The 13,147-nt window shown below is 47.7% G+C and overlaps 1 protein-coding gene across 1 annotated transcript in view; it reads right to left on the reverse strand.

Moving 5' to 3' along the window:
* Positions 1–3,701: 3,701 nt before the first annotated feature.
* LOC107971217 (short stature homeobox protein) overlaps positions 3,702–13,147 on the reverse strand; it is a 39,248-nt gene continuing 29,802 nt past the window's right edge. The window contains exon 6 of the mRNA XM_024353158.3: positions 3,702–4,338. Within this exon, the coding sequence (XP_024208926.1) occupies positions 4,294–4,338 (45 nt within the window). The 3' untranslated portion in view covers positions 3,702–4,293. The remainder of the gene's footprint in view (positions 4,339–13,147) is intronic.

The following is a 13,147-nucleotide window of genomic DNA, read 5'->3' on the forward strand; positions in this document are numbered from 1 at the left end:
GTGAGCTGCTGCAGGCGAGGTACAGGTGAGGTACAGGTAAGCTGCTGCAAGTGAGCTACATGTGAGCTACAGGTGAGCTGCTGCAGGTGAGCTACCAGTGAGCTTCTACAAGTGAGCTACACGTGAGCTACAGGTGAGCCGCTGCAGGTGAGCTATACCTGAGCTATGGGTGAGCTGCTCCAAGTGAGCTGCTGTAGGTGAGCTACAGGGTATCACTAGTAGTCAGATGGCCTCTTGCTGCAGCATGGTTTCCAAGGAATATCACTTGTGTTTACATCAGAAAAGAAGAAGCAATGTGGGGCAGGAACACAAAACTTCGGTGCCACCATTGGTGGTGTTGGGACAGGCGTGGCCAACATACCGTCTACACTCAGAGTAAAGTACTCTGGCCCCTCATGCTTCCTTAAGATGTAAGAAACATCTCCATGTCATTCTTTCCGTAACACTGAGTAACCCATGACCCTTGTCCGTAGCCTGGAGAAAGGCTTTGGAAATCTGTAACTTCTCAGCATTAACAATTACTTAGATATTCTGTTTACAAGACAAGAAGTTACAGATTCCCAAAGCATCTTCCCCATGCTCCCTCCAGAGACTCTTGGCGAGAAGAGATGGGGAGGGAGACTGGAGCAAAGTCCACTGGACCGTCCGTTTGACCATATTGTCTGTTCCCTTCCAACCGCAGCCCCGCCCACCGCAATGGTCTCCTGGGTTCAGTATGATTTCATTACATTAATTAATTGATTAATTAATTGTTTTCAGACAAGGTCGTGCCCTGGCACCCAGGCTGGAGTGCAGTAGCTTGGAGAGCTTCTTAGCATTAACAATTACTTAGATATTCTGTTTAGAAGACAAGAAGTTACAGATTCCCAAAGCATCTTCCCCATGCTCCCTCCAGAGGTTCTTGGCGAGCAGAGATGGGGAAGGAGACTGGAGCAAAGTCCATTTGACCATATTGTCTGTTCCCTTCCAACCGCAGCCCCGCCCACCCCAATGGTCTCCTGGGTTCAGTATGATTTCATTACATTAATTAATTGATTAATTAATTGTTTTCAGACAAGGTCGTGCCCTGGCACCCAGGCTGGAGTGCAGTAGCTTGGAGAGCTTCTCAGCATTAACAATTACTTAGATATTCTGTTTAGAAGACAAGAAGTTACAGATTCCCAAAGCATCTTCCCCATGCTCCCTCCAGAGGTTCTTGGCGAGCAGAGATGGGGAAGGAGACTGGAGCAAAGTCCATTTGACCATATTGTCTGTTCCCTTCCAACCGCAGCCCCGCCCACCCCAATGGTCTCCTGGGTTCAGTATGATTTCATTACATTAATTAATTGATTAATTAATTGTTTTCAGACAAGGTCGTGCCCTGGCACCCAGGCTGGAGTGCAGTAGCTTGGAGAGCTTCTTAGCATTAACAATTACTTAGATATTCTGTTTAGAAGACAAGAAGTTACAGATTCCCAAAGCATCTTCCCCATGCTCCCTCCAGAGGTTCTTGGCGAGCAGAGATGGGGAAGGAGACTGGAGCAAAGTCCATTTGACCATATTGTTTGTTCCCTTCCAACCGCAGCCCCGCCCACCCCAATGGTCTCCTGGGTTCAGTATGATTTCATTACATTAATTAATTGATTAATTAATTGTTTTCAGACAAGGTCGTGCCCTGGCACCCAGGCTGGAGTGCAGTAGCTTGGAGAGCTTCTCAGCATTAACAATTACTTAGATATTCTGTTTAGAAGACAAGAAGTTACAGATTCCCAAAGCATCTTCCCCATGCTCCCTCCAGAGGTTCTTGGCGAGCAGAGATGGGGAAGGAGACTGGAGCAAAGTCCATTTGACCATATTGTCTGTTCCCTTCCAACCGCAGCCCCGCCCACCCCAATGGTCTCCTGGGTTCAGTATGATTTCATTACATTAATTAATTGATTAATTAATTGTTTTCAGACAAGGTCGTGCCCTGGCACCCAGGCTGGAGTGCAGTAGCTTGGAGAGCTTCTCAGCATTAACAATTACTTAGATATTCTGTTTAGAAGACAAGAAGTTACAGATTCCCAAAGCATCTTCCCCATGCTCCCTCCAGAGGTTCTTGGCGAGCAGAGATGGGGAAGGAGACTGGAGCAAAGTCCATTTGACCATATTGTCTGTTCCCTTCCAACCGCAGCCCCGCCCACCCCAATGGTCTCCTGGGTTCAGTATGATTTCATTACATTAATTAATTGATTAATTAATTGTTTTCAGACAAGGTCGTGCTCTGTCACCCAGGCTGGAGTGCAGTAGCTTGGAGAGCTTCTTAGCATTAACAATTACTTAGATATTCTGTTTACAAGACAAGAAGTTACAGATTCCCAAAGCATCTTCCCCATGCTCCCTCCAGAGGTTCTTGGCGAGCAGAGATGGGGAAGGAGACTGGAGCAAAGTCCATTTGACCATATTGTCTGTTCCCTTCCAACCGCAGCCCCGCCCACCCCAATGGTCTCCTGGGTTCAGTATGATTTCATTATATTAATTAATTGATTAATTAATTGTTTTCAGACAAGGTCGTGCTCTGTCACCCAGGCTGGAGTGCAGTACCTTGGAGAGCTTCTCAGCATTAACAAGTACTTAGACATGTTGAGAAGCTTGCCTGGGCAAACGATGCACCCTCAGTTTCTGGCAATTGGCTCACTCACGATTGAGAACGGGCTACAGACAAGAGGAGATATCCTTTCCCTCTCCTTTCTCTTCGCCGGACGTCTCTTTTTCTCCTCAGAGTGCAGAAACTACCCACTTTCTGATTTCCTAAGACATGATGTCTGGCCGGGCATGGTGGCTCACGCCTGTAATCCCAACACTTTGGGAGGCCGAGGCAGGAGGATCATCTGAGGTCAGGAGTTCAAGACCAGCCTGGCCAATGTAGTGAAGCCCCGTCTCTACCAAAAAAATACAAACATTAGGTGGGTGTGCTGGCGGGCACCTGTAGTCCCAGCTACTCGGGAGGCTGAGGCAAAATAATTTCTTGAACCTGGGAGGTGGAGGTTGCAGGGAGCCGAGATTGCACCACTGCACTCCAGCCTGGGCAACAGAGTGAAACTCCATCTTAAAAAAAAAAAGAAGAAAAAGAAGAAGGCTGGACGCGGTGGCCCTCGCCTGTCATCCCAGCACTTTGGGAGGCCCAGGTGGGTGGATCACCCGAGGTTGGGAGTTCAAGACCAGTCTGATCAACATGGAGAAACCCCGTCTCTACTACCAATAAAAAATTAGCCGGGTGTGGTGGTGCGTGCCTGTAATCTCAGCTACTCGGGAGGCTGACGCAGGAGAATCGCTTGAATCCGGGAGGCAGAGGTTGCAGTGAGCCGGGATCACACCACTGCACTCCAGCCTGCAACAGAGTGAGACTCCGTCTCAAAACAAAACTAGCCGGGCGTGGTGGCGGGTGCCTGTAATCTCAGCTACTCGGGAGGCTGAGGCAGGAGAATCGCTTGAACCCAGGAGGCAAAGGTTGCTGTGAGCTGAGATCGCGCCACTAGCCTGGGCAACAGAGTGAGACTCTGTCTCAAAAATACAAATAAATAAATATAAATAAATAAAATTTAAAAACAACATGTATCTTTACACAGTAAACAATTAAATACGTGAAATCAGGAGACTGCACACATACACGTGCGCACACACACACACACCCTCAAACTGTACAATTAACAAAGAAAAGACGAGAACAGGAAGCTAGAACATCCACATAACAGTCCTTTTTTTGGAGATCACGGGCAGTGGTTCATGCTTGTAATTCTAATACTTTGGAAGGTGGAGGTGAGAGGATCTTTGGAGCTCAGGAGCTCAAGACCAGCCTCAGCAGCAAAGCAAGATCCCGTCTCTAGTAAAAATCAAAAAAATTAGCTGGGTGTGGTGGTGGGCGCCTGTAGTCCCAGCTACTCAGGAGGCTGAGGTGGGAGGGTCGCTTGAGCCCAGGAGTTTGAGGCTGCAGTGAGCTATGATCGCACCAGTGTGCTCCAGCCTGGGTGACAGAGCAAGACTCTGTCTTTCTTAAAACAAAACAAAAAAAAAATTAAAAAAATTAATAAAGTTACAAAGGCCGGGCGCAGGGGCTCACGCCTGTCATCCCAGCACTTTGGGAGGCTAAGGCGGGTGGATCACCTGAGGTCAGGAGTTCGAGACCAGCCTGGCCAACATGGTGAAATCCTGTCTCTGCTGAAAATACAAACTTTATCTTGACATGGTGGTGGGTGCCTTTAATCCCAGCTACTCGGGAGGCTGAGGCAGGAGAATCACTTGAACTCGGGAGGCGGAGGTTGCAGTGAGCCAAGATCACGCCATTACACTCCAGCCTGGGCGACAAGAGCAAAACTCCATCTAGAAACAAAACAAAACAAAAAGGCCAGGCGCGGTGGCTCACGCCTGTAATCCCAGCAGTTTGGGAGGCCGAGGCGGGCAGATCACGAGGTCAGGATATCGAGACCATCCTGGCTAACACGGTGAAACCCCGTCTCTACTAAAAATACAAAAAATTAGCCGGGCGTGGTGGCGGGCGCCTGTAGTCCCAGCTACTCGGGAGGCTGAGGCAGGAGCATCGCTTGAACCCGGGAGGCAGAGGTGGCAGTGAGCCGAGACTGCGCCACTGCACTCCAGCCTGGGTGAGAGAGCGAGACTCCGTCTCAAAAAAAAAAAAAGAAAAAAAAAAAAGAGTTCTTTTTGAGAACATGCCTTATCCTAATATTGCATGCAACTGCTACAAAAAATACTAACCATCAATGATAGGTCGACTTTTTCTTATTTTTATAAAATTACAACTCTAAAACCCATACACTGAGTCTCTCTATCTTCATGGTTTAAGGCTCAGAGAGAAAACTGCTTTAATACCCGCTAAAAAGACCACCTGGGGCCGGGCGTGCTGGCTCATGTCTGTCATCCCAGCACTTTGGGAGGCCGAGGCAGGTGGATCACCTGAGGTCAGGAGTTCCAGACCAGCCTGGCCAACATGGTAAAACCTCATCTCTACTGAAAATACAAACATTAGCCAGGCGTGGTGGTGCACACCTGTGATCCCAGCTACTCGGGAGGCTGAGGCAGGAGAATCGCTTGTACCTGGGAGGCTGAGGTTGCAGTGAGCCGAGATCGCACCATTGCACTGCAGCCTGGGCAACAGAGTGAGACTGTGTCTCAAAAAAAGAGAGAGAGAGAGAGACCACCTGCAGAAGCTAAACTTCCAAAGTAATCCTGTTGGTAATCCCATATATGGCCTTCCAAAGGAAAACAGCAGTATTCATTTCCATCTGCCCCTTCCACTCGCCAAATAAATCAACCCAAATGTGTGGTCATACCCCATTTAGCTTCCTGAATGTGTTACATTCAAACACACAATTTGCATGGGTGACATTTCTCTACTCTGTGTGTGCACGTCGTATTTTATCTTTTCCAACAATCGTTCAACGCGCTTCTGAGAAGGGCATCTTTTCAGATGGGTTACGGTTCCCTGGGGAAACAGAAGGTTTTTGTACATCTTTGCATATGGCCAAATCCTCAGAGAGTGCATAGGAAACAAATTTGTGCTTTTATGATAAAACATACATCCTGTTAATTCACGGGTGTGGGGGGGGGGCAGGTTCTTTGTGCAGGTTCTTCTCTGAAAAAAACTGGTTCTTGTGATGTATTTTGTGTGGCTTTTGTCTTCTAGAAGGATGGGCAGCATTTTCTCACCATAACATCCACTCCGTTTAAATACATATCTTCCTTGCAAGGGTGCATTGTGATTCCAAGAATGTGGGACAGATACAGGAGCTTCCAGACAGACCCCGTGCAGAGGCTGGAAGCTTTATTTAAACAGGTATCAGTGAGTAAATCTGCCCTGCAGTTACAGGGATGTGTTCTTCTGAATGGGGCTCGGAAACGGTTCGTCAGGTGGAAAACTCATTGGTTTTCTGAAGAGGTCACTGCACGACGCACTGATTTCTGTGTGAATTGCTTTCTTGGTTGCGGAGGTGGCAGAAAGCTGGGGCTTGCTCTGTTGCCCAGGCTGGAGGGCAGTGGTGCAAACACAGCTTGGGCAGCAATTTTTTTTTTTTTTTTGAGATGGAGTCTTGCTCTGCGGCCCAGGCTGGAGGGCAGTGGCGCGATCTCGACTCACTGCAAGGTCCGCCTCCCAGGCTCACGGCATTCTCCTGCCTCAGCCTCCTGAGTAGCTGGGACTACAGGTGCCCGCCACCACGCCCGGATAATTTTCTTTGTATTTTTAGTAGAGACGGGGTTTCACCGTGTTAGCCAGGATGGTCTCGATCTCATGACCTCGTGATCCGCCCACCTCGGCCTCCCAAAGTGCTGGGATGACAAGCATGAGCCACCACAGCTGGCTAAATGTTTTATTTTTTGGAGAAACAAGATCTCACTTTGTTGCCGAGGCTGGTCTTGAACTCGTGGGCTCAAGCAACTCTGCCTCAGCCTCCCAGAGTACCGGGATTACAGGCATGAGCCAGCACAGCTGGCTAAATTTTTGATTTTTTGGAGACACAAGATCTCACTTTGTTGCTGAGGTTGGTCTCGAACTCCTGGGCTCAAGCCATTCTGCCCCAGCCTCCCAGAGTACCGGGATTACAGGCATGAGTCACCATACCTGGCTAATTTTATGTATTTTTAATTTATTTATTTACTTATTTATTTTGTAGACACAGGGTGTCACTTTGTTGATGAGGCTAGTCTCAAACTCCTGGGCTCAAGCCATTCTGCCTCAGCCTCCCAGAGTACTGGGATTACAGGCATGAGTCACCACGGCTGGCTAAATGTTTTATTTTTTGGAGAGACAGGGTCTCACTTTGTTGCTGAGGCTGGTCTTGAACTCCTGGGCTCAAGCAATTCCGCCTCAGCCTCCCAGAGTACCGGGATTACAGGCATGAGCCAGCACAGCTGGCTAAATTTTTGATTTTTTGGAGAAACAAGATCTCACTTTGTTGCTGAGGTGGGTCTCGAACTCCTGGGCTCAAGCCATTCTGCCCCAGCCTCCCAGAGTACTGAGATTACAGGCATGAGTCACCACAGCTGGCTAAATGTTTTATTTTTTGGAGAAACAAGATCTCACTTTGTTGCTGAGGCTGGTCTTGAACTCCTGGGCTCAAGCCATTCTGCCTCAGCCTCCCAGAGTACCGGGATTACAGGCATGAGCCACCACAGCTGGCTAAATGTTTTATTTTTTGGAGAAACAAGATCTCACTTTGTTGCCAAGGCTGGTCTTGAACTCCTGGGCTCAAGCAACTCTGCCTCAGCCTCCCAGATTACCGGGATTACAGGCATGAGCCAGCACAGCTGGCTAAATTTTTGATTTTTTGGAGAAACAAGATCTCATTTGTTGCTGAGGTTGGTCTCGAACTCCTGGGCTCAAGCCATTCTGCCTCAGCCTCCCAGAGTACTGAGATTAGAGGCATGAGTCACCACTGCTGGCTAAATGTTTTATTTTTTGGAGAGACAGGGTCTCACTTTGTTGCCGAGGCTGGTCTTGAACTCCTGGGCTCAAGCAACTCCGCCTCAGCCTCCCAGAGTACCGGGATTACAGGCATGAGTCACCACAGCTGGCTAAATGTTTTATTTTTTGGAGAAACAAGATCTCACTTTGTTGCCGAGGCTGGTCTTGAACTCCTGGGCTCAAGCCATTCTGCCTCAGCCTCCCAGAGTACCGGGATTACAGGCATGAGCCACCACAGCTGGCTAAATGTTTTATTTTTTGGAGAAACAAGATCTCACTTTGTTGCCAAGGCTGGTCTTGAACTCCTGGGCTCAAGCAACTCTGCCTCAGCCTCCCAGATTACCGGGATTACAGGCATGAGCCAGCACAGCTGGCTAAATTTTTGATTTTTTGGAGAAACAAGATCTCACTTTGTTGCTGAGGTTGGTCTCGAACTCCTGGGCTCAAGCCATTCTGCCTCAGCCTCCCAGAGTACTGAGATTAGAGGCATGAGTCACCACTGCTGGCTAAATGTTTTATTTTTTGGAGAGACAGGGTCTCACTTTGTTGCCGAGGCTGGTCTTGAACTCCTGGGCTCAAGCAACTCCGCCTCAGCCTCCCAGAGTACCGGGATTACAGGCATGAGTCACCACAGCTGGCTAAATGTTTTATTTTTTGGAGAAACAAGATCTCACTTTGTTGCTGAGGCTGGTCTTGAACTCCTGGGCTCAAGCCATTCTGCCTCAGCCTCCCAGAGTACTGGGATTACAGGCATGAGCCACCACAGCTGGCTAAATGTTTTATTTTTTGGAGAAACAAGATCTCACTTTGTTGCTGAGGCTGGTCTTGAACTCCTGGGCTCAAGCCATTCTGCCTCAGCCTCCCAGAGTACCGGGATTACAGGCATGAGCCACCACAGCTGGCTAAATGTTTTATTTTTTGGAGAAACAAGATCTCACTTTGTTGCCAAGGCTGGTCTTGAACTCCTGGGCTCAAGCAACTCTGCCTCAGCCTCCCAGATTACCGGGATTACAGGCATGAGCCAGCACAGCTGGCTAAATTTTTGATTTTTTGGAGAAACAAGATCTCACTTTGTTGCTGAGGTTGGTCTCGAACTCCTGGGCTCAAGCCATTCTGCCTCAGCCTCCCAGAGTACTGAGATTAGAGGCATGAGTCACCACTGCTGGCTAAATGTTTTATTTTTTGGAGAGACAGGGTCTCACTTTGTTGCCGAGGCTGGTCTTGAACTCCTGGGCTCAAGCAACTCCGCCTCAGCCTCCCAGAGTACCGGGATTACAGGCATGAGTCACCACAGCTGGCTAAATGTTTTATTTTTTGGAGAGACAGGGTCTCACTTTGTTGCCAAGGCTGGTCTCGAACTCCTGGGCTCAAGCAACTCTGCCTCAGCCTCCCAGAGTACCGGGATTACAGGCATGAGTCACCACAGCTGGCTAAATGTTTTATTTTTTGGAGAGACAGGGTTTCACCATGTTGCACGGGCTGGTCTTGAACTCCTGGGCTCAAGTGATCCTCCTGCCTCAGCCTCCCAGAGTGCTGAGATTACAACAAGCGTGAGCTACCACGTCCAGCCTAACTTGCTTTCCAATTTCTGAATTACAAATCCTGGTCTCCTTTCTCAGCGTGTCTTTTGGAAGTGCAGTTTTATGGGAAACACGGCAAACGCACTGCAGCTCTTTAAACATGAACAGATTGAGTTTGTTTCTCATTCAATACAGCTTCCCTGGAAATCTTCAATATATGACAATTTCACTTCCCCAAGGGGAAAACCAGTAGATGAGCTGGTCACCCAGCAATTTTTGAAACTCATATATATATATATATAGAGAGAGAGAGAGAGAGAGAGTCCTTTTTGCTGAGGTTGGTCTCGAACTCCTGGGCTCAAGCAATTCTGCCTCAGCCTCCCACAGTACTGGGATCACAGGCAGGAGCCACCACAGCTGGCTAAATTTTTGATTTTCTGGAGAGAAAAGGTCTCACTTTGTTGCTGAGGCTGGTCTTGAACTCCTGGGCTCATGCCTGTAATCCCAGCACTTTGGGAGGCTGAGGCAGGCAGATCACAAAGTCAAGAGATCGAGACCATCCTGGCTAACACGGTGAAATCCCGTCTCTACTAAACATACAAAAAATTAGCCGGGCGTGGTGGCGGGCACCTGTAGTCCCAGCTACTCGGGAGGCTGAGGCAGGAGGATTGCTTGAACCCAGGAGGTAGAGGTTGCAGTGAGCTGAGATGGCACCATTGCACTCCTGCCTGGTGACAGAGCGAGACTCCATCCAAAAAAAAAAAAACTTTCTGCCTGTATTTATTCATTTATTTAGAGATGTGGTCTCACTCTGTCACCCAGGCTGGAGTGCAGTGGTGCAATCATGGCTTCCTGCAGCCTCCACCTCCTGGGATCAAATAATCCTCCTAGGCCGGGCGCGGTGGCTCACGCCTGTCATCCTAGCACTTTGGGAGGCTGAGGCGGGTGGATCACCTGAGGTCGGGAGCTCAAAACCAGCCTGGCCAACATGGGGAAACCTCGTCTCTACTAAAAATACAAAAGAAATTAGCCAGGTGTGGTGGCGGGCACCTGTAATCCCAGCTACTCGGGAGGCTGGGGCAGGAGAATGGCATGAACCCGGGAGGCAGAAATTACAGTGAGCTGAGATCAGGCCACTGCCCTCCAGCCTGGCAACAGAGCGAGACTCTGTCTCAAAAAAAATTAAAAAACAAAAACAAAGTATCCTCTTGCCTGCTGAATAGCTTCAACCGTAGGAGAGCACCACCATGCCTGCCTAATTATTTGACTTTTTTTTAATTGTTATAAAATGTTTATTCATTTTGTAATTTTTATTGGCTGCATTGTATTTAATCACAGGATACCCAACAATGATTTATTCAATTTTTTATAGCCTTTTTAGAAATCAGTTTATTATACTGTCTTCTCAGAATACTTTCAAGGTTTCTTCCATTGAATTGTTTTATAAGTTTATGCAAGTCCTTATGTGTTAGGTGAGTCTCTTGAAGGCACCAGCAGGCAGTTGATTGGTGAATTTTTTTTTAATTTTTGTATTATTATACTTTAAGTTTTAGGGTACATGTGCACAATGTGCAGGTTTGTTACATATGTAACAAACCTTTTTTGTAGAGATGAGGGTCTCGCTATGTTGCCCAGGCTGGTCTCAATCTCCTGGGCTCAAGGGATCTGGCTGTTTCGCCTCCAAAAGTGCTTTGATTACAGGTGTGAGCCACCGAGCCCAGCCTGTATTTTTCTTATTATGCTATAGTGCAAAAGTAACTGTGGTTTTGGCCATTATTGTTCATGACAAAAATTTAACTTTTAACTCTCAGCATCTGTGAGTTCAAACAAAAGAAATTGAAATACGTCGGTTTTGGGAAAACGTGTAGAGTTGACGACCGACACTGTTTTTCTTGGCTCTCTTGCTTATGAGTTCAATATAGGCATGCTTGCAAAGTTTAAAACAACTTTTTTTTTTAACGACAACTCCACGAACAAAGGCTTTAGAAAGCTTATCTCCGTGTGTTTGGTCAGTGTTTTTGCTTTCTCTGCATTTTTCTTTAAATCCCTACATTGTCTGCTATTAAAGATGAAAGTCTAACACCAACAGAAGCCTCAGAAACAGAAGGACATGTTAGCAGGAGGCGAAGCCCGTGGCTTTTTGTGTGTAATTTGGGAATCTGAGAACTGATGGTAAGAATCTGTTACATAAAAACTCAAAGATCTCATTCCTATTGAAACTGTGTCCGTGTGAAAAAGTTAATTTTTTTTTTTTTTAAATGTGGTCAAGTCCAGAGAAGTCTGCAAGAGAACCCATGGAAAAGTCAGAAAGAAATTCAGGGCTGAGACACTTACTTTTCAGGTTGAACTATGCAAAAAAAATGAAGATCTGGAAGAGATATCCAGGAAGATTCCATTCATTTTTGAAAAACATTCTTTGCAATTGGCAACAAGCTATTTCTAAGGGAAAGGATCTCTCGAACCATTTGAATATTCTGTTCATTTTTGAAACAGATTCATTACAACTGGCAACAAACATCTATTTCTAAGGGACAGGGTCTCTCAAACCACGTGAAACCATAGGAGTGGATTTGCAGAACAAAGCTGAACGTTTTATTTTATTTAGTTCCTGTTATTTTATTTTATTATTCATTTTTTTGAGACAGCGTCTGGCTCTGTCGCCCAGGCTGGAATGCAATGGCGCGATCTCGGCTCAGTGCAACCTTCGCCTCCTGGGTCCAAGCGATTCTCCTGCCTCAGCTTCCTGAGTAGCTGGGGTTACAGATACACACCACCACGCCCGGCTAATTTTTGTGTTTTTAGTAGAGATAGAGTTTCACCATGTTGGCCAGGCTGGTCTCGAACTCCTGACCTCAGGTGATCCACCCGCCTCGGCCTCCCAAAGTGCTGGGATGACAGGAGTGAGAGCCACACCGCACCCGGCCAAAGCTGAATATTTTAACCATGAAATAACTGTGTGCATTCAGAACTTGCCTGCGTTTGCCCGTAAAAAACAGCTTGGTCAAGGCTGGAGATGGACGCGTTGAGGTCAGCCATGAAAAGCACCTCTGCTAACACGCAAAGCACCATTTTTCTTCTGTCCGGCAAGACACACGCAGGCTGGGTGAAGAGAGGGCTCTGAGCTTCAGAACGCGCGGGCCACAAAAGGAAAAGAACGGTCAAGTTGCACTTTGCAGAATGGCCTGGACACACGGCCTCTGAAACCCCTTCTCTGGCCAAGAGAAGCTTTCAGGAACTACCAGGAGTCAGCAGGAAAAACGGACGGTACAGACAACGGACCGTTTAGACTCCAGGCAACTGGGGAGGTGTCAGAGAGGCTCACCTGTCCTCAGGCTCTGAGCCCCCCACAGAGAAAGCTCCCCCAGCACTGCCCACCCTGTAACCGCAGTGGGAACCCTGTGTGGGCAGCTGTGTGTCCCTCCCCCACTTCCCTCCCAGCTCACATGTGTTTTTTATCACAGCCGGGAAGCAGTCAGGCCGGCCAAATCCAATCATGAACTTTCCTTTACATAAAGAGAGAAAAATCTATGCCAAAAAAAAAAAAATTTGTCATTTTTAAAAGTCGATTTCTTTTTCCATTTATTATTATTATATTTTTTGTCTCAAAAATGACTCAATCATCCTTGCAAGACCGTGCTGGAAAATCCGTGCCAGTGTCGAAAACTGGAACAAAATAAAAGTTAAAAGCACACACATCACCGGCCGGGCCCAGACGCGGGTGGATCACGAGGTCAGGAGTTCGAGACCAGCCTGACCAACACGGTGAAACCCGATTGCTACTAAAAATACAAAAATGAGCCGGGCGTGGTGGTGCAGGTGCCTGTCATCCCAGCTACTCGGGAGGCTGAGGCAGGAGAGTCGCTTGAACCCGGGAGGCAGAGGAGGTCGCAGTGAGCCGAGATCGCGCCCCTGCACTCCGGCCTGGGCGACAGAGCGAGACTCAGTCTCAAAAAAAATAAATTAATTAATTAAAGAAAGTGGAAAATTAGCAGCTCTGACTTGATTCAGATCAGGGCTTTTTCCTCTGTTTTTTTCCCACCTTCTGGGGGAACGTTGGCTGAGAAGCAGGGAGGTACATTTCAGTAAAGGAAGCAGATGGGATACAAGCAAAAGTCAATGGTACCTCCCGATCTAGGGCTGGGGGGCAACACCAGGTACCCACCCCAGAAATGCACGGAGCACCCGGGGCTGC

This window comes from Pan troglodytes, chromosome Y (genome assembly GCF_028858775.2).
Source record: "Pan troglodytes isolate AG18354 chromosome Y, NHGRI_mPanTro3-v2.0_pri, whole genome shotgun sequence".
Lineage (NCBI taxonomy): Eukaryota > Metazoa > Chordata > Mammalia > Primates > Hominidae > Pan > Pan troglodytes.